The 20,319-nt window shown below is 52.4% G+C and overlaps 6 protein-coding genes across 6 annotated transcripts; 2 read left to right on the forward strand and 4 right to left on the reverse strand.

Annotated features, from left to right (window-relative positions):
* Window positions 1-312: 312 nt before the first annotated feature.
* Window positions 313-1,281, reverse strand: CGGC5_v011991 (uncharacterized protein; the record flags this gene model as incomplete). The annotated part of the gene is made up of 3 exons (XM_066152628.1): window positions 313-327; window positions 421-462; window positions 829-1,281. 3 exons carry the CDS (start codon window positions 1,279-1,281, stop codon window positions 313-315), a joined length of 510 nt encoding a protein of 169 aa, XP_066007886.1.
* Window positions 1,282-3,524: 2,243 nt separating this feature from the next.
* RTA1-2 (Protein RTA1) lies at window positions 3,525-3,887 on the forward strand (the record flags this gene model as incomplete). The annotated part of the gene is made up of 2 exons (XM_032030787.1): window positions 3,525-3,599; window positions 3,666-3,887. The coding sequence occupies 2 exons, from the start codon at window positions 3,525-3,527 to the stop codon at window positions 3,885-3,887; spliced, it is 297 nt and encodes a 98-aa protein (XP_031889694.1).
* Window positions 3,888-5,203: 1,316 nt separating this feature from the next.
* On the forward strand, window positions 5,204-5,980 carry CGGC5_v011993 (uncharacterized protein; the record flags this gene model as incomplete). The annotated part of the gene is made up of 2 exons (XM_032030788.2): window positions 5,204-5,314; window positions 5,366-5,980. The coding sequence occupies 2 exons, from the start codon at window positions 5,204-5,206 to the stop codon at window positions 5,978-5,980; spliced, it is 726 nt and encodes a 241-aa protein (XP_031889691.2).
* A 3,827-nt stretch (window positions 5,981-9,807) lies between these two features.
* CGGC5_v011994 (uncharacterized protein) lies at window positions 9,808-12,184 on the reverse strand (the record flags this gene model as incomplete). The annotated part of the gene is made up of 4 exons (XM_066152629.1): window positions 9,808-9,844; window positions 9,900-11,063; window positions 11,119-11,609; window positions 11,702-12,184. 4 exons carry the CDS (start codon window positions 12,182-12,184, stop codon window positions 9,808-9,810), a joined length of 2,175 nt encoding a protein of 724 aa, XP_066007888.1.
* A 1,050-nt stretch (window positions 12,185-13,234) lies between these two features.
* Window positions 13,235-14,068, reverse strand: asqE-0 (Short chain dehydrogenase asqE; the record flags this gene model as incomplete). Its single annotated transcript, XM_032030791.1, has 1 exon — window positions 13,235-14,068. One exon carries the CDS (start codon window positions 14,066-14,068, stop codon window positions 13,235-13,237), a length of 834 nt encoding a protein of 277 aa, XP_031889509.1.
* A 1,085-nt stretch (window positions 14,069-15,153) lies between these two features.
* ABCA3-0 (ATP-binding cassette sub-family A member 3) lies at window positions 15,154-20,007 on the reverse strand (the record flags this gene model as incomplete). Its single annotated transcript, XM_066152630.1, has 2 exons — window positions 15,154-19,314; window positions 19,429-20,007. 2 exons carry the CDS (start codon window positions 20,005-20,007, stop codon window positions 15,154-15,156), a joined length of 4,740 nt encoding a protein of 1,579 aa, XP_066007887.1.
* Between the last annotated feature and the right edge of the window lie 312 nt (window positions 20,008-20,319).

A 20,319-nucleotide genomic window follows, 5' to 3' on the forward strand; every position in this document is an offset into this window, starting at 1 on the left:
CGCAGCGTTATATGCAGTCCCGGGGATGCGTCGATGAGCGGACCAGGCATGACGCACGGCGTGGGGATAGTGGCCTGCGGTCATAATTGTTCGACGCGCCTCATCGCGGATAGCCTACACTATCGACGTTCCAAGTGCCTCGGGAAAGGTCACTGATCTTGGAAAGAAATCTACACTGCCTACAGATGTAGGCCGGTTATCACGCCGAGTCACGCATCTTGGCCTCACGAACCGGATCAGGAGATGCAAAGTACCGGTTCTGACAAGGGCATTGCGCCAGGTTATTTGACCGATCAATGCCAAGGTCTGACTCTAAGTAGATATTGGCTAAATGACACGAACGGGTGTTAGATTACTCTTTCATCATCGATTGAAAAGCAAAAAGATGGGCGGTAAGCAGAGATAGCAGAGTGTACTCACAGTGAAGATGGCCAGGTAATTGGAATCATCCAGCTTGTACAGCTAGTCACAAGGGGTGAGAAGCCTGATGGCCTTCCTACTTTGAAGCAGGAAAATGACCGTAAGGGTTGACGAACCCAACACAAGGGCTGACAAACATGGGCACGCTCGTCGCCAAATACCCCCTAATGTCAGGGCAAGGCCCCCTTCGACAGCGCTGTGGTACAGTCGCATGAATTCATGCATTCATCGGAGCGCAGACCTGAAAGCGATTGTATTCAAGCGGCATCGTAGCAAGGAGGCTTGGAATACAACTTTCGTTCTTGAAGTCGAAAACAAAAGTGCTGTATCTCACCGAAGGGCGAAACTATGCTTCTGAATACGTCGTTAGTTAATTGAACATATCGATATTCGTGGCCTGATTCTTACCTGCGGGATGCGAGCCGTGAGGCGATGATTTGGTTTGCGTTGGGCCGTTGGCTTGGTCTCGAGTGAAGCACCACATATGCATAATCCGATGGGTGCTGTTATATCCATCGATGTGGGATCTAACACTCTAATTTCGCGTCCCTTTGATGTTTGATAGACGGTATGCCAGCGTCGGCATGCGGCCATCAGGTACTCCGAAGAATTGCCACTGATGCGGCTATCCAGAACCATCGTGTCTGGGCTGGCCCTCCAGGCATTCTCCTCGTCGTCGCTCTGCTCATGGATGTCGGATACTTTGGCACATTTCGCCGCCCTCTCCTCTGTCTGTGTAACGTATTCGGCATCGCTGGGCCTCTTCGCTGATATTTGTTTTCTGTCGACTTTTCGTTCACCGATTTCTTCTTCCTCTAATCGTGAGACCTTGTCCATGAGAACCTTCATAGTCCATGCCATTTCGAATAAAGCGTTCTCACCCTTCCTGGTATTTGCAGGTAGAGAAAGGGAAGTCATGTCGAAGAGCAGGTCTAGCGGATGTGGTGCGGTGAGATGTGGACTTCTGTTTTGAAACGCCCTCGGTGAGGTTGATGAGGAAGAGAAGAAATGTTGGATCTCATCAAATGATCATTGAGCACACATAAACAAACAATCAGCCACATCTCCGATAATAAGTGTTGCATGTACCATGGATGGCTCGAGCATAAAGGGTGACTTTAAGGTTTGTGTGGCTGAGCTATTGGAAGTGGTGATCTTGGTCTGCGCAATGTTGGTGGATGAGGATCCTCCCGAATCAATGCACAAATACTTCCATCTTTCCATTACGCTGCCTCTTTTAGAAATTGAAAACGTTGAACGACACACGAACATTCATGAAAGCCGAATCTTGAATTAAGCTATCAGTACTTCGTTTCCCATCTCAAATTGCTGAACTTCAAATGGGACGACTGCACCGATTGGCATGGAGCCATAGAACTCGAATATGACGGTGGCGCAGTTCAGTCTGTGGCTGGTTTCCGCATAATGATTGAGGTCAACCGGCACCTGTTCGAAGATATCAAGGTTGAAGTGTGATTGGCCACACTGGACGAGTCGAATACCCTCATGGAACCATGTCCATCGCTTCAAGCTTCAACAGGAGAGGAAGGTAGCGTATACGGTAGACCCTGGAAAGATTGCGCGGCAACTTGGAGGTCGCCTTCTGTACCAGCTGGAGGCGTAACCCAGGCCGGGCAGTACGCATGGTCCACGTGATTCATTGGTGGCACGATGGCAGGATAATGTATTGAGGGCATCAAGGTGCAAAGAAGGAATCGAGATTTCGTTTCCGTCGCATTCGCCTAAACAGCTGGCCACAGTCAAGAATGAGGCGTAGCAGGGCATCGCAGATCCACTCACAGCTGCGAATGTCTGGGCGTCCCATTGGCAGCGATGGTCACCGCGCCGCTCTCCTGCATGGTCATCTAGCAAGTCGGGCGTCGGAAAGTGCTTCTGAACTTGAAGAAAAGACCATTTTGAACGAGTGATAAAAAGACCCGTCATCATATCTGGCGAAGGTAGTCGTACTCAATTTATTTAGCGTCCGCTCACCAGCGTAATTCGCATGCGCAGCTCTCAAGGGGCCCACGATGCGAACCGAGTCCTGTGAACTTTTACTAAGTAAAGTGAGTTTCTCAAGGACAGTTAAGGACATCCAATAGAGATGGAAGATTGTTAAATTCAGCGATGGACTCAGGGAATTGATATCGCTGATGTCGAGTGTGTGATGCGCCGCAGAAGTGCTGTACTTTGGGAGTGCCTGATCCCTTGGCAACATAAGATCGCACGTGTGGGAGAACGAAAGCCAAGACCAGGACGCGTACTCCCTCGTACCGAACAAAATAGATAGCTGGATGACTATAGACTACTAAAGCCCGAAAAGCATTCCTGCACTGTTGATGATAAATTGTGTCAGGCACGATTCGGCTTTCATTTAAACTTTTATGAGGCGTTATTCAATCATACCTCAAATATTATTCAGACTCAGTGTAGTTTTTGAAAAGGGCCAGGAACTTCTCTGAACATGGCCGACGCCGCGGAAGATTGGAGAGTATGGCTATACGAGCCGTCGCTTGCGCTGGCTATCGTAGGAACGATTGTGTACACAGCCGTTTTTGTTTGGGTCACGTACCTTACGGCATTCAAGCACAGGTCATGGTGTTTTATTTGTGTCCCGATTGGTGCCTTTTTAGAGGTGCTAGGCTATGCGATGAGATGCTATTCAACACAAGACCACCAAAATATTGTGAGTTGGCCTTAGAAGTCTTTGCGGCTCGGTGGCATCTCATGACGGGAACTGAAACTGACAGGCTTCTTATGTAGGGTGTGTTCGCGACAAGCACTTCCCTGATCGTTCTCGCCCCCTTTTCGTCGCCGCTGGAAACTACCTCCTAATCGGTCAACTGATCCGCAATGTACTGCCTCCTTCGAGGCACAGAATTTTCAACATCCCAGCAAGGCTATTAAAGCGAACTTATGTAACATTCGACATCATATGCCTCTGCGTCCAGTCCTCGGGATCTTCCATGGCAAGCGCGAACAGCTGGGTTGGACCGCTCAGCGACATCGCCGTGAAAATTTTGCTTGCCGGTCTTGCGCTTCAGGTTTTGGTATTTTCGACATACATATGCATTCTTTTACGCTATCACAAGTTGTCTCGCAGGATGGCTGTACCCGAGGCTCCGGCTGTATGGTTCGGCGTTCTTAAAGCGGTATACATCTCAAGTTTTCTTATTCTGGTATGTGGACCCTACAGAATGTCTCTTGACCATCGCATTTCGAGCCAATTCTGAACGAAACCGCAGATTCGGTGCGTATACCGGATGATAGAATTTGCCGAGGGCCCAGAGGGCTACACAATGACCCACGAATGGATGTTCTGGGTGTTTGAAGGGATCACCATGGTCGTTGCCATCGCCGTCTTCTGCGTGTGGCACCCTGGCAGGCATCTAGGCCGGTTCGGAGAGAGGGAGAAACAGGCAAACACTCCCCGAGAGGAAATCATCCGGTCACAGCAGAACACGTGAATGGCCAGAAAGAATCCCAATCATCAAGGCGACTGAAAAGTGACTAGGGTAACCGAGTGATCATGTTGTTACATTAGTCGAGGGATCCTAACGTGTTTGAAGATCCGTAAAGAGTGGAGATTGGGCTTCAGGGTCCTAAATGGGAAGTAATACAACACCAAACACGAAGATAAGTGCACAAGCCCACGTGCGTCGGGTTCGCATTTTGCACCTCATTATGTGTCAGCCTCCACTGTGGCTAGAGGATTGATCAGTGATATGAACTACGGATTGAAAATGTGATTGAACTTCAATAGAATATTGTGACTCGAAGAGAAAGGCCATGTAGTCGGATCATCTACCACCTGTCACTCAACTCTATGCCAACGGGACAACTCGAGAAAAGGCTACGAGGAAAACTCATTTCATTTGAACGACCGAACAGCTTTGGCAGCTGAGGCTTAATAAGAGAAGAGGAAGCTTAAACAAATGCAGCCACCACGTTTTCGCCGACACATGGACATTGCTGCAAGTGATTCCGCTCTCTCGGGCTCGTGTCATCTCTTCGGAACACCTCCCCGTGATACGATGGGACACTGCCGATATTGGGCAATACACGGCCCTGACATCATCTGGCAGATCTAGACCACGGCACAATGCCTCATCTTTTGCATACGAACGAAAAGTTCGGAAAAACATGCACCATGCGAGGAGATCTGGGAATGCATGAACTGGCACCTAACCTCTTTTGTGTGTATGAATCCATCCCACTGGAACGATACTGCTTGGGCACAGACCGGCTCCGCAAACTAAACAAAGTCTCCTGTCAGTTCCCAAAAGTGGCAGGTGTCCAAGCGAACGGCACCTTGGGAAAAAGTTTCATCTCATCTATGACGCCCATCGGAGCTCCGTAACACCCTCAATGGGATTGGCCCCAGGTCGGATTCGGGTCCGAGCATGCCACTACCTTGCGCTGTTGGATCAAAGATCTTGGCCCCGACTCTATCCGTTGTCTTTCACGATGGCCAACGGCAACGGAAGCTTCGGCGTCCCAAGGTCTGAGGCGTCTGGAGCAAGCTCTTCCAAGAATGTCACTTGGATGCGGGTCAGAGGAAAAATTGGGTCACATCTGCTGGGCTCTTATTATAAGCTTGTATGAGCCTCAACTTAAACCTAACATTCAGGGAGTTGGGCAAGGTTCGCAGTTGAATAGATAATTATCTTGGTTCTCTTTCTCGATTTTTGCTTTTCGGTCTTCTGTCTAATTCTGCTTTTCTTCGCTCTGGTTAGCGATCGCAGTAAGGATGAGGGTTTCTATTCTCACATGGAGCATTTTCATGCTCAAGTTGGGGTTAGCCGTCGCTCAAAATGGACAGGACGTTCGAACCATCCAAAGTTCGTTCGTCCTCATCTCCGTAGCAGCGTCGAATTTGGATGCTGCAGTACGGGTAGGTGTTGAAGACCATTCAACGAACATGAACACACACTAACAGATACAGAGTGTATCGGGTGATCCGGTTAGCACGCAAGCCCTCGGACCGGCAATGCAGGGAGTGGAAAATGCTCTGGCTCAAGCACGCACCGATATCTCCACCACCCAGCCGATCTCGATCACCGATGGAATCGCCCTTCAGCAGACGGCCGAGACGCTGGCCAAGAGCGTGAAGATTATGGTCATGTCCACGATGCTACAGCGAACGATGCTCGATCAGACTGGAGCGACAGCTGGACTCATTCAGTCATTCAAGAATCAAAACATGCTCTCGGGGGCTCTCGGCCAAGTTGTTCTTTCGAAACTGCCCGCGGAGGGTCTATCAGGAGCCATGATGGCGTTTGGTGGAGCTGCCGGGTCCATCGGAATGGGAATCGCGTCGTTGAGCGCTCCTCCTTTGCAACTGCCGTTGATGCCACCGGGCCCTTCTGGTCCACCTGCGATGACCCCCCCGTCTGCACCTGCTGGCGCTCCCGCCTCCGCTGCGCCAGCTGCTCCGGCGGCTCCGGGTATGGCACCACCGGCCGCTGCTCCAATTCCGGCCTCACCCGCTGCTCAACCTAACACGACAGCAGGAAGGAAGCATGCGAGCAAGTCGAAGAAAAGAAACTTCTTCAGTTGATCTGGGGTGGTGTACGTTAGGTATGACTACATGTAATCAAATTTCCATGTTGGATGCCGAAAGCAAAAGAGACTGGAAACATACTTATTCCGTGACACTCTAAGCATGGTGTTGACTAAATGACGTGTGTAATTCTGACACAATTTGAGACTTAAGACCGCAATGAAAGTTGAACAGATAGGTCATTGGTACTTTGGAGTGTCAATTCTGGCTAGCCCCATAGAGCATTTAAATATTGGACCTTCCCCATGATAGAGTGCTGAAAAAGGCTACTTATTCACTCAAAGTGCATGTTACCCATAGGCAGCTGCAAGTTCCTAGCAATGGTCCGCGGAATCGTCGGAATGTGAATGTCCCACATGCTACTCGTCGAATGATTCGGATCCCGGGCAGCGCTGCCACGATATTGTCCCCGGTGGTACCAATTGAGTCTCCCTCCTCCTGCATTATCTCCTCTATTGTAGGTTTTAATGAATCGGCCTCCCCAAATCGTGAGGAAAATGTAACCCAGTGTCTCGCGTGGCTGTGACTCCTCATAGTGCTTCCTCAAAAAGCTGCTGACATCGATGTCCTCCACGTAAAGGCATGTACGAAGCCGAAGTTCTGCCTCGAACTCGCTTGCAAGTCCTTCTGTGCCCATTTCTGAACCGTCTAAAGTGATCGTTTCGAGTGATGGAGTTGCCTCAACCAATTGTAGGACCCTCGAGAGTGCCAAGTCTCTGGGAATGGTACCAAGAGGACCAAATGAGGCGATATCAAGTGTCCGAAGATTGACTGCATGCTTGGAGAAGTTCTCAATCAGGGTAGGTCCGTTGTATCCTAATGCAAGGTCTTTGACATTCAATCGAAGAAGCCGAATCGAGCGCAGAATGGGAAGGAGGAATGACGATCTCCAGGCGGTGGGCTTGTGCGACAGCATCGGAGCATCAATGACGAACCGATTGTGTCGACCGATGTAGTCCAGTGCTTCCGATTGTATTTGTCGACAGATCTGGAGCAAGGGACGCCTCAGAGTAGTGAGCGGATAGTGGCGGTAGGTTCTTGTACAATGACGCCAGGTGGTTACGGGGCGGTCGGTGATTGTAATGTTTCCACTCGCCACCAACGTCTTGTCTCTGGGAAGGGACCCAGTTAAGTCGTAAACATGATGTGATCTCGAAGCTCTTGGGGAAGTTGGAGGAATCGGCTCACTGGTTGCAATTGAGCTCTCTTCAAGGTTCTGGTCTGTCCCTGCTTGCCGGCTCTGGTCCTTTGCTTAACCGTCGAAGGCTTTTTGCCGGGCTTCTTGTGGTGACGTCTTTTCGCCATCTTGCGTTGCAGCTTTGGTGACCCGGCAATTCCGGGTAAGGTACCTTAGTGGAGGAAAGTGAATGGTTGAGCGAGAACAACGACCGCATCAGCCGGACGGAGAGGATGGGTCGCTACAAATACTACTTAGTTGCCTTGAATGTAGCAGAAGTTGCTTCTCAAAGAACACTCCAGAAGCATCATTATGGCTGGTTCCGTCCCTCCTTTGTGCGATAGAATGGCCAGCGCATGTGCGGTTTTCGAATGTAGACTGCTTTTATGGTTGTATATGGAATCTACCTAGAGGGAAACGGTCGTTGATGCTGCACCAATGGAGTTATGCAGACTGTGGCCTGGAAGTTTCTACGGGGTCTGCATGAAGGCAACTAAAGAAATTTATGATACCTACGCCATTGGATCGTGTTATGTGAGATCATGCAAAGGATATCTGGAAATAAAGAGCAATTTATTCGAGAGAGTATGGGTATGCTTCATTTCATTCAAAACTCCCTCGCAGTTATCAAAGGCTTGATTTACGATGGGTTGGAAAGCCTGAGTGAGCAGACAGCAGACACGGGACCCCTGTGACCATTGTGGCCCCTTCACCACCTTGTCCTTCTGTGTTCTACCCACTGACTTCCTCTCCCGCTTCAAACGCGAGCTTCACATGATACACCGGATAGTCATAGGTCGGCTTCAGTTCACAAGCCAACACCTGATAGCCAAGCCTCTCCTCTTTCGTCAACCTATTAGTATTCCTTTGTTCACAAGAACACAAGACACTTTCCTTTAAGCCACAACAATCCAAGTCCCTAATACACCGTCCATCGCAAACATACTCCACTCGACATCCAGCGTGGATAGCCACCATCCGAACGATGGACTCAATGTCATCGAAATGTTGGGAAATTCGTATAACTCTGAGTGATTTGATGTCAGATAGGTGCTTGAGAAACAGAGCCGCAGGTTGGCCATCTTTGAACTGTTTCAGATCGAACCATCAGGACCAGATCGTGAGCTTCTCGAGTCGGTGTGCGTGGCGCGCCAGATGCGACGTCAGCCGGGTTCCGCAGATGTCAACGTTCTCCTGACAAATATCCAGGCGCATGTACCGAATCAGCCCCAGGAATTCGATGAAGTGCGGCTGCAGGAGAATCATTGTGTCATGGGGCTTGTGATATCCGTTGCGAAGCGCCGTCCGAGAAACCCCAATACAAAACTGAAAGTTGAACGTGTTGCTGTCGCAGATGAACTCCAAGGCTTCGGTCCTAAGCTGACGACAGACCTGAAAAAGGGCAATCTTCACCTCGGACCCATTAGTCCATTTTTTTGATGACTTGTGTGCTCCCCAGGCCCGGTCGTTGGAGTCTTGACTCATCGAAATCACCAGAGCCCTTGAATGACCGACTGTCTTCTTCCCGAGCTGTCGGTCTCTAGAGACTTCGATCATCCGCCGTTTGGGTAGAAGATTTCCAAAATTGAAGATGGCGTCACGAAGTTCTCGGGGAAGTCGAAGCAAGTAACATGTCGGACTAGAATTGGCCTGTAGCTTCTGGGGCTTCTGTTTTGACTTGCGCCATGATTGTGGGTTGGCTGCCCTCCGATAGTCGTTGGCTTGCCGTCGTCTCTTGGACTTTGCTGACTTCGCCATTACTGGATATGGGTAAACAAACAAGTTGCTGATCAATGGAAGCGTGGGTATGGGAAGAATCTCGATGGACCTACCCAGAATGCTCTCAATTCAAGGAAGAAATGCGACCTAGCGACATCACTGCCTGTGTAGAAGCAACTGGATGCTTGGTGAAAGGATCGACTTGAGTCATTGACTTTGCGGGAGCTTTCGCAATGTCCGGACTTGAGCGACTTTCGTGATTTTGGAATGAAATCAAAGGTGGCTTTGTGATGTACATATCGAATTGTAAGTTTTTTGGGTGCCTATTCGACAGGCTACAGTATCGTATTGAGCGATTGCCTTGCATATTTGTAAATCCAATAGAACATCGGCAACACAAAGCAGTGGCATCGGGTTAGAAAGATAAGGTAACCTCTTTCACCGAAAGGATTGCTGTCTGTAACCTGCTTTGACCTTTCAAGACGAAGTTTACATGTCTTTATGTCATTTGGTCAAGGGCGCCTTTGCTGAATCGAGAATGAGACAGTAAAATATCGCCTCGCAAGGAAAATAGGCGACGTCCATAGTGAAGGCTCAATGCCCTAGCGTCTTTGCGGTCCAAAATACATACCTTAGTATCTAGCATCGCCACATCATAGGAAACTAGAAGATCTCCCACGGATGTGTATATTCATCTAGATGATGAGAATGCAGGTAGCTTGTGGCGGGGCTGAACACCATCCTGAAGGGCGACCGCTTCAATGTTTCTCACTTGCAATGTCAAATGGAATAGGACGGTTAGAGTCGTTAATACTTTCAAGCAAAATTTCTGTCTCAATCAAATCATTCATTGCCAAACTAATTAAAAAGACAGAAACATTTTAGGCCCAATTATGGGTGCCAGCATGTATGAGAATTGCCCACCGCATCACAGGATGTTAGAAGAGATCACCATGCCCAGTTCCCTGGTTTTGATGAGTTAGTCGAGGTCTCAACGTTTTGCAAATCAGATTGACTTACTTGCACCAAACCTTCCACTGATCGGAGACTACCGCGAGCTTCGACTTGTTGGACATGTGGCTCATCCATTGAGACAGTCCTCGGTCAGGGTTCTCAAAGAATCTTGCAACGTGGTCAGGAGACGCGCTATCTTTGCACAACTGGTTAATGACCCGGCGTTCCAGATACGCATAGTCAAAGAACATCTCAGGTGTCTCTCGCTGAAACATCTTTTGCAACTGGCCAAGCCAGACAACTGCCGGGAGGTCCACAGCGCTGAGAGGGCGGTTTCCAGCCTGGTTACCGCGAAATTTTCCCAAGTCAGCCTCGACAGCGCTCCTCACAACCCTGTCACTGAGGGATAGCTTCCAAATCCCTGTTTTCTCCCAGGCGTAAAAGAGATGTTCGAGTAGCGGGATGCCGCGCAACTCCCTGCGAAACCCGAAAGTGTTCCTCTGTGATTCGCATTTGATGTGGAAGTTGAGACCTTTGGTAATGTCTTCAGGAGTTAGGTCGGTCTTCGAGATCTGTTTGAGGTGACGATGCAGGGGGACAACCCTCTGCGCGGCTAAAGCCAGGCGGTCGGCGGTAGTGGTTTTGGTTCTGATCTCGCTCAGCCTGAGTCCTTGGGAGCGCCAAAACCGAATAATACATTGATCAAAGGTCTGAGGTGGCTCCGGAGCAAAGATGGCTGCCTTCTGTAACTCGATCAAGACTTCGAGATCCTTCCAACGAGGCACGGTATCGGGGCTCAAAATGCGAATGGCGTTGTACTGGTGAGCGACAGCCATGAGGGATCCGGAATAGCTGACACTGAAAGTCTCCGCCAAATGTGAGGTAACTGACACGCTGCAGAGAAGGCCACCAAGGAGGATCGGGTTTTGGATGAATGGTTTTCCACCCGAGCCATGAAGCAGAGCAAATCGGTAATGTTGCCAGGCCGTGACTTCGTTGCCAGCTTGCGTCATGAGGCGGGCGAAAGACCTTGCGTCTTGCAATGGTCTGTAGTTCAGGTATTTCACCAGGTTTGTAGTGACCCGTGACATCAAGTCTGGATGTTCAAGATGTCGAGATAGGTCCTGCACATTGCCCCGGTGCTGAGACGGACGGGAGAGCCTGCCGTTTTCGATGGTTTCGAGACCAGGCGGGATGTGAGAAGGTCGAGACAGGCCACGGACTTCCCTGCTGCCAGAGACTCGTGTTGAAGATCAAAGAGCCTCCGGAGCTCGAGACCTTTCACTTGAAAAGTGGGATCTCCGGAAGGCTCCAGGGCTCGTCCTTGATTCTAGCTTCCAGGTTCGACTCGCTGCCTAGGTTCTCCAACATGAATGAGACGTCGCAAAGCAGCCAGTCTTTCATATTTGACTCCGACAGCCATAGCGTTTTGTCGGCGTTCCGGAGAGTCTTGTCATCCCAGCGCTTTGAACCCTCTGAGGCATTGTCGGGCCAGAAAGAGCTCTGTTCTAGCCCACAGAAACAGTACATGGCGTTCGACATTGACTCCAGGTTGTCAAGGTATGGGTACTTCTGGATGAAGACGGTCTCAAGGTCAACGAGATGCTGAAAGCCTGCCTGAGTTACCAGCCATGCGGTGACGAGGTCGACTTTGGAGCTTGAATATCCCGTCCACAGCCGCTGCAGGAAAAGACGAATATCGCGGCAATCTTTGAGAAGACAACCGAGTTCCATCAACTGGTCGTCATCAAAGGCTACCCAGCCACTCTGTTCGGCCTTTTGGAACAGTGCTCTGCTCGTGATGTCTTCTTGATTGCGGCTCGGTCAGGCCTAGTCGCATCATTGCCAGTGGAGAAGCCAGCAGAGACCTCTTCATCAGAGGAATGGTCATGAACATCGTCATCATCGGCGAGGACGGCGAAGTAGTTGGTTTGGGATGTGTCTCGGTCCGACGGCGTCGCGGAGGGGGGCTTGCTCGTGGGCGGGGAGGCGGAGGGTCGAGTCGCCTCCGGCTTGGGATGAGCAAAGGCGTCAAGAATCTTCTGAAGGCTCTCGTTGAAGAAGGTATGAGTTGCATTCGCGGCTTCTGAGCCGTGCTGTAGAAACCACTCAGCACATCGACGGCGGAGGCAGAGCGACTCCTCCAACGCCTTTCTCGTCTCCTTCGGCATCACTCGCCCGGCGTTTGCACATGCTATGGCCAGATCCACCAACTCCCAAACTTTGTACTGGCGGGGAGAAGTGATTGCGGTCTTGAGTTTGCTCGCTTCGAGGACGAGCCAGTCGAGGGCTTCAGCGGTCTTGAGCTTGTACCGCTTGTAGGAGGAGGACAGGTCGCTGTAATCCATCATCGCGCGATCCAAGCTGCGCGAGGGCAGCGGCTGATGGGTTGAGCGTTTGCAGGTTGTCGGGTCCGCGGAAAAATGATCTGCAAACGTGTATCAGTAAAATTTGTTCATGATTTCTTCAGAGAACTGGGAGATTGAAGCCGACGGGCATCGCAAACTGCGCGGAGGATGACACTCACTGTGTTGACCTTGCTGCTGGGAAGGTGAAGGAAGAAGTTTTTTTTTTTTTCCAAAACATCTGGGAGGGAAGGAAGTTCCCACGTCGACCAGGTTCGAAAGAGAGGCAAGCGGCAACCTGCATACGGACGGTAGTGTATGTTCTGTTTGCGCAGACCCACTCTGCGTATTCTGCTGCAACTCTTAGACGGACGAATGAAGTTGGGAGACATAATTGAATGCCACCGGAACTCATAAACTGGCTTGATTTTACATTTAATAGGGAGTAAAATGTACAAGACGACTCAACATCTTCATAGCGAGGACTGACCACCATACGCAGCGTGAGCGCTGGCATCCAAGGGTCCATGGAAGCCCCTTGAAAGTCTATCATGGGGAACACCGCAGTCCATGATAATAAGAAAGTTTACGCTGACCATAAAAGCTTCCCGTGATCAAACGCAAATTCTTTGTAAGACAACAAATCTTTATATAGATTCACTATCACTGTAGTTATTGTTGTGCTACGAGAGGCCCATCTCTTTCGCAGTGGTAAATTATCACGAGTAACGGCCACACAGCCAACGCAATAGCATTGGAGATAAAGTCAAACAAATTTCCACACTGAAATAAATGATTAGAATATACCGAGTGTAAATTGATTATATTTGTATCAGTATATGAATATGAGTTTGTATTTAGAAGGTAAGCCATCATTCTATGAATGTGAGCGCTGCATGGAAGCAGGGATTGACGGAGGACTGACGCGCACATGCGGTACTAGAATCCCCGGTTGGTGGCGGGTACGATTTGAGCGGAAACATGAAGCTTCTAAAGTACAGATTGATACAAAACCAGATAGATATGAAATCTGGTGAGCTGCGGCCAGCTAATGTTCTAACCGAGAGCCGCGAGCATGCTTCGGAAACCGCCATTGGCGCTGACAGCAGCCCCATTCACCCATCTGCCTTCCTCACTAGCAAGAAACCCGACAATGTAAGCAATATCCTCCGGCTCTCCGAACCTCGGAGCAGCAGATGTCTCCGCCAGGTACTTCTCCTTGAGATCGGCCGGCATAGACTTAGTGACCTCCTCAAACGCATCCGTAAGAGTCGGCCCCACGATGACGCTGTTGAATGTGATACCCTTCTCGGACGAGAATTGGTCGGCGAACGAGCGCGTGAAACTGTCCAGCGCAGCCTTGCTCGCGCCGTACGTGATCATTGGATTCCCGTTGCCGACGCGGCCCGCAATGCTGGAGATGTTAATCACGCGCCCGCCAGACTCGGGCGCTGCGTGCTCCATGTAAGCGATCGTGGTGGCCACGGGGGCATACACGTTGGCGACCATGACGGCGGAGAAGTTATCCGCGTTGAGCTCGGGGGTGGCCTTGTAGTGGTCGATGCTAGCGAGGACGGCGTTGTTGACGAGGATGTCGATAGTGTCCACTTTCAGGGCGCCGAGGGCCTGCTTGATCACATCGGGCCAGGCGTCCGGGTTGAGCGCGTTGGCCTTGATGACGACGGCGTTCTTGACGCCGAGGGCGCGGCACTTTTCGATAGTGTCGTCGGCGGCGGACTGGTTGACGGCGTAGGTGATTGCGAGGTTGGCAAGGCCCTTGCGGGCGAGGTGGATGGCGATGGCTTTGCCGATGCCGCGGGAGGCGCCGGTGACGACGGCCGTCTTGCCGGCGAGGGACCAGGGCTCGGGGTTGTTGATGGGGGCAGACATGGTTGATGATGATAGATGGATGAAGAAGATGATTCTGATATTGAGTGTAAGGCTTGGTGGAAAAGGAGTGAGTTGAATGGTGTCGAGAAGATAATCTCAGTTGACCCATCCCGTAGCGGTCCTTTTATACATGTTGACGTGAGTGATATTGACACCTTCCAACCTTTGGTGAGTAACAGGCTTTCTCTCGACATCTAGAATCTCATCAGACTTATGATTACCACATCAAGGTTGAATCTTCGAAGTGACCAAGCCGGGGCTTCATCCCTCCGCAATACTGGTAGCAAGGTCATCAATACGACTTTACCATGCGGCCATGACGCTGAGCCATTCATCATGTAAGCCCCGAGTAGCATTGAAATCGCATGAGTATCCAAAACGTCGATCTCTTGTTAGGACCACAATACATTCAAGCTGCAAGACCATATCGCGGCTTGGCACCGGGTCATAACGGCGCGGGTTAAACCAGATGACTCCGAATGTGGGACCATGCGTCTAGGCAGCTTATCCGTGATCGGGCTCCGAACATGAACGAGCGCTGAGCAATCAGTGAGATCATACAGCATTAAAGTCAAGGGATTTGTTTTGACGACATTCCTTCGCTTTCGGATGTGAGAGAAGCCACATGGCACTGGCCGGGAACCTGCAGCGGATGAAAATGCGGCCCCGTACGGCTCGGGTCTAGCGGCGGGATGTGTCGAGCGCGGGATCGTCGAGACTGGCGATTCGGCCGAACAGCCGGAGGTGCGGTGATTGATAAGCTGACTCCAAGGCAGCAACACTCGCGTCTCAGGGCTTAGCGTCCGAATCCCAGCACTATCATCCCGATTGAATCGCCGTGGACTGCCGTGGCCCTCCGTGGACATTGATCATCGGGAGTGCTAAAAAGCAGTAGAAAGGACGATATAGATGCGGTTTATCGAGATCTTGCGACCGTCCTTCATTCAACAGATGGTTTCCGAGAAACGAACAATACAATACAGAAGGGGATTCTAGCCAAATGACACGCTATTCCGGAGTAACCTATCCTAAGACACACACTCTTACACTCTTCATGGTCACATCACACAAGGAGGCCAGCCATCTTAGAAACCAAGCAGAATCTTCCTCCAAGGAATCTTCTTCTTCTCTGCACCCGTCGCCGAAGCCCCGTATCCCTCCTCCTGGACATTGTGCTGTCCCACGATGGCCAGAAAGACATCATTAAGCGTCGTGGGACTGACGCTGTGGTGCTCAATACCCAGCGCATCCTTATTCTCTTCAAGCATCAGGATCAACTGACCGATGGCACTCACACTCTCCGCCCGCCCACCCGTCTCGCCTTGTCCCCGCTTGCTCGTCTCCTGCACCTGCTGCGCGCGCGCAAGCACGTCAGCCGCAGAGACGGAGAAGCGCATCTGCCCGTGATATGTCGCCGCCTCAATGCTTGCGTTAGGGAACATCATCTGCACCCACTCGCGCATGTGGTCCATCTCCTCAGTTGTCGAGTGCGGCGCGGTGCGGCTAACAAGATGAACGTACAACGAGTCCCCGAAGCGCGCCTGTAATGTCTCGACTTCCCCGATGGCAAGCATCCGCTGCGCAACAATGCCGGCGCGGTTGGCCAGCGCGTCCGCCTCTTCCATACTATGCGTGGTGAGCAGGATCGCGCGGCCCGGGACGATGGTGCTCAGGGTGCGCCACATGATGCGCTTCGCGGCCGCGTCGAGGCCAGAAGACGGCTCGTCGAGAAGGATCACGGACGGATTGCCCGTAAGTGCGATACCCAGCGAGAGCTTGCGCTTGTTACCACCCGAAAGGTGCTGTGCCATAGTGTTCACGTGGGCGTCTAGCCCGACGGCGCGTACGACGGCTTGGACTTGGTACTCGACGTCCGCGATGCCTCTGAGACGCGCGTAGTGGCGCAGGTGCTCGAGGACGGTCATGGAGTCTATCGCGTCGAACTGCGGGCACACGCCGAGGTTGGAGCGGGCGAGGGCGCGGTGGTCGGTGATGGAGACGTGCTCGACGAGGACGTCGCCGCCGTTCTTGCTGGGCTGGATGTCGCCGCGGATGAGGGAGATGGTGGTGGACTTGCCGGCGCCGTTGGGGCCGAGCAGGGCGAAGACCTCGCTGTGGCGGACGCCGAAGGTGACGTTGTCGACGGCGGTGAATTTGCCGAATTTCTTGGTGAGGTGCCTTACTTGGAGGCCGTCGTCTGAGCCGGTTGTTTCGACGCGGACGACTTCGTCGGTGACTTCTTGGTCGCTAGGGGCTTGCTCGCCCTCAGTCTGGTGTTTCTTCTTGCGGTTGAGAAAGATGGGAAGTTTGTTTCCGCTGTCGTGCCATACCAAGATGCAGAACAAAAGAACGGCCTGGAGAGACAGATATAGGATTGGGCCTCCGTAGGCGTTCAGGGTCCCGGGGTAGCTGTAGAAAGCGGTGCTATCACAAGCCAAGTTGAACGTGTTCAGGCCGATGATCATGGCGCGGCAGACATTAGCGACTGGGAAGAAGGCCGCAACGGTGTAGTGCCCGATCAAGATATTGCGGTCGCTGACCGTAGCCGGGGAAAAGGTCAAGATGTAGAGGAAGGCGATAAGATAGATGGCAAAACCCACGCTGTTGTAGGCCATGATGGCAGCAAAGGTCGCGACCTGGCTCTTCATGAACAGGGAGAAGACGTAAGAGAGAAGAATCGAGGTCAGTCCGTAGAGGACGAACACCGGGAAGAGGTAGCCGGGTGCGTACCATACATCCGACGTCGCTACAAAAATCACGGCCGCGATGATGAGGGCAACGACGAAGATGCCGTAATCAAAGATAACATGAGCCGTCCAGAGGGGTAGTGATCGGACTCCGCTGGAGTATTGCAGACCGCGGACGTTGGAACGCCGCTCGACGTTGGGGTAGAGCCCGAAGAAAGCTGGGACGATTGAGAGGACGATGCTGAAGAAGATATCCAGTTGAATCGTGTTGATGTTCGCGGCACCGAAGGCGCTGTCGAAGGAAATGTACCTTGTGACAATGTTGGAGTTTGTCAAGGCGATGGTGAGAAGGTTCTGAGAGACGACGGCGGCGGCAATGGCCTTGTAGTCTTCCATGTCTGCTCGCCATGCCACAGTCGGGGGTCCGTTATTGTCGGAAGCCCAGAAGCCTCCAGGCAAGAGGTTTTTCCTCTCATCGTCCACGTAATCCCGCAGGTTAGCCTCGGACGAGATGCTGTTCAGCGTGAAGTTGCCCGATTCTGGGGCCAACACATTGACGAAAGAGGTAAATGCAGTTCCGTCCACGGCCGCAGCTGGTCCGGCAGCGACACGCATGTTCTCAATGACACCATCGTACATCCCGCTCGTTGCTCTCCCGTTCCCGTCTGTGGGGGTGCAACTCGACGCAGGCTTATCATTGATGAGAATCTGCATGATGGCTGCGGCAATGACAGGGATGAGGAAAGCAGCCACAAAAGGGACCCAGTTGGTCTTGAAAAGGGTGACGCGCTTGTACACCAAAACCGTCATCTGCTTCAAGAAGCCCGTCTGACGACCCGACTGGAGGCCGAGCGAGTTACGACCGCCGTCTGCCATTCCCTTCTCAGTGATCTGCCCGGAATCGTCGGAGAACCTGGCCCCCGGCGCAGGGCGAGACTGGAAGTCTTCTTCTTGGACCTCTTCGGCGACGTTGAGGAATACATCTTCGATGTTGGGACTGTTGATTTTGTAGGGAAGCCGCGCTGCTTCGAGGGCGCGGATGACATCTGCTGCCAGGTTGGACGACGACGCAGTGTAGACGATGGTGTTCGATGATACTTTCAAGTCGACGCCGTGGACTTCAGGGGCCACTCTGACGCTCTTGGCGTTCAGGACGTGGATGCGGTAGCCGGCGCCCAGGGAATCCTTGAGCGCAACCGATGAGCCTTCTGCTCTAAGCTTACCCTTGGAAAGAATAGCGATGTTGTCCGCCAGGAGGTCAGCTTCGTCGAGAAAGTGCGTCGTCATGATGATAGTCCTTCGTCCCCTTTCTGCCAGCAGGATGTCCCACATCTTCCTCCGCGAAAGGGCGTCGATGCCGGAAGATACTTCGTCGACGCAGCACACGGCGCTGCCGCCGGTCAACATCATACCGAGCTGCAGCTTGCGCTTCTGGCCGCCGGACAGGGTCTTGGACTGAGCGCTCTTCTTGGAACCGAGGCCGATGGCGTCAATCAGCCGTGTCATGTCGTCGCCACCGTTCGTGTACCCCGTGGACTTGAGTTGGTTGAAGATGCGAATGTGTTCGGCGACGGTCAACTCGTCCCAGAGAACGTTCTTCTGCGGGGCAATCCCGATGCCGCCCGATGCGTCGATGGACACGCTGCCCTGGTTGAAGCGGCTGATGCCAGCGATCGCATCGAGGGTCGTGCTCTTCCCGCTGCCGTTAGCACCCAGCAACGCGAGGATCTGGCCCCTTTTTGCCGTGAGGTTGAGGTTGTTGACGGCGACAGTCGGCTCCCGAGGCTTCGAGATGAAGGAGAAGATGCGGCGGAAGAGGCTTGGCTTGTAGACTTTCGTGAGCCCATCGATGTAGACTGCTTCCTGCGGTTGAGGCCCGACACCTCTGTAGATCCTACGACTCTCCGACCCGACACCGTGGATCTGGCGTTCGACAAAGGCTGCCACCAGGGGATAGACAAGAAACTGGATGATGAGAAAGATCCAGAGGACGATGCCGGGGAGACTTGAAGCGCCGGTCGGGGATCCCTTGATGAGGTTCATCGGCCGGCCCTCGGCCTCAAATCGAGCGATCGACTTGATGAAGAAGACGAAGGCGCAGGGGGTGAAGAGAAGACTGAGAACAGCGACGGCGGCAGTGGGCGGGTCAGGGATAGCTTGGGCAAGGACACCGAGCAGGACGTAGACGAGGGAGTTGACCACGCCGGAGAGCTGTGCTTTCTTGAAGAACGTGGCGCCGAGGATCGCTTGCGACGTCAAGGCGAGGCCGCCGAGGATGAAGAAGATGATGATGATGCCGATGTTAGTCTCCTTCCATATCATGGTCCGCGCGATGATGGAGGCGACCAGCCAGCCGGGGAAGTAGATCGTGGCGAAGGAGTAGAAGTTGGCGACCATCCGGGCGACCTGGGGCTCCCACTCGTACCGGGTCGACATCATGGTGTCGATGAGCTGGGAGAGGCCCTTCTCGCGCTCCGTAGCGACGTGGCCTGGCAGGTGGTAGCTGACGCCGATGAGGGCGAGGACGAAGGAGACGGCGAGGTAGTCGATGAAGGTCTGCTGTTAGCGCCGTCTGACGGAGGCTTCGCGCTCGTCTTCGGTCTCGTCGGTGAAGCCCCATTCTTGCACGTTGGCGAGCGGATCGGAGTCGGCTGCTGTGGAGTTTAACCGTACTATGGCAGAGTCCACGGCGCGTTGGAGAGGGAGGGTGTAAACCTGCGCATCGTTGTCACTCTTGCTCACCTGGAACTTTTGTCCCAGAGCGGGATCGCCTCGAAGGGTGTAGTTCCATAAGCCGCCGTCGCCCTCGCTGGGAGAGGAGTGGAAGACAACAGCGCCGTAGCACGGCGTCGTCCCTCTCGTCGCCGTTTGGCATATGAGACTCAAGTCGTCGACGTTGGCGATGGTGGTGGCGTTCTTGCCGGCCGCAGCGACCTCGTCCGAGAGGGAGGAAATCACGCGCTCGATGTCGCCGCCCGTGTTTCCGTTGCTGACAAACACGACGGTGTTGCGGGAGCCGTCGGCGGCGGAGAGACCGTCTTGCAGGGATCGAACGGCGCGTGGGTCGGCGATGCCGTAGTCGTTTTGGGGCCCGTTGAGATTTCGGCCGATGCCCACATATATTGTGAGGATGATAGGAAGGATCAGAGCTGTGTAGATGGTTGATCCGGTATGTCGAGATATGAGGATGATGTAGTTCTTGATTGTTAAGATACCGATCTGGCGCAGCAGTGCGGATCTTGGGGCCGCCATTGCGGCGGTTGAGTGGCGGTTCAGCAGGTGTCGATGCTCGTGAATTTTGCAGTAAAGTTCTTGTAAATAATCTGAATCGTAGTAGGCTTCAACCGAATGGCACTAATGTAGTTGAATCAAGCTGTCGAGGAGCAATTCCCAAAGGCTTTGATAAGTCGTCAAGTTAACGAGACCTAATGTTGATGAAGCGACCAAGATGGAAGCTGATATTTATGCAATGTTTCAACGTAAGCTTTCGACAAAATTCCAGAGAGACCAAGCTCACGAACGCAGCGAAATCAACATCCTTTTGAAAGAACAAGCAGACCTCAA

The sequence above is a fragment of the Colletotrichum fructicola genome (assembly GCF_000319635.2).
Source record: "Colletotrichum fructicola Nara gc5 chromosome Unknown KSG_Nara_v1_contig07, whole genome shotgun sequence".
Classification (NCBI taxonomy): domain Eukaryota; kingdom Fungi; phylum Ascomycota; class Sordariomycetes; order Glomerellales; family Glomerellaceae; genus Colletotrichum; species Colletotrichum fructicola.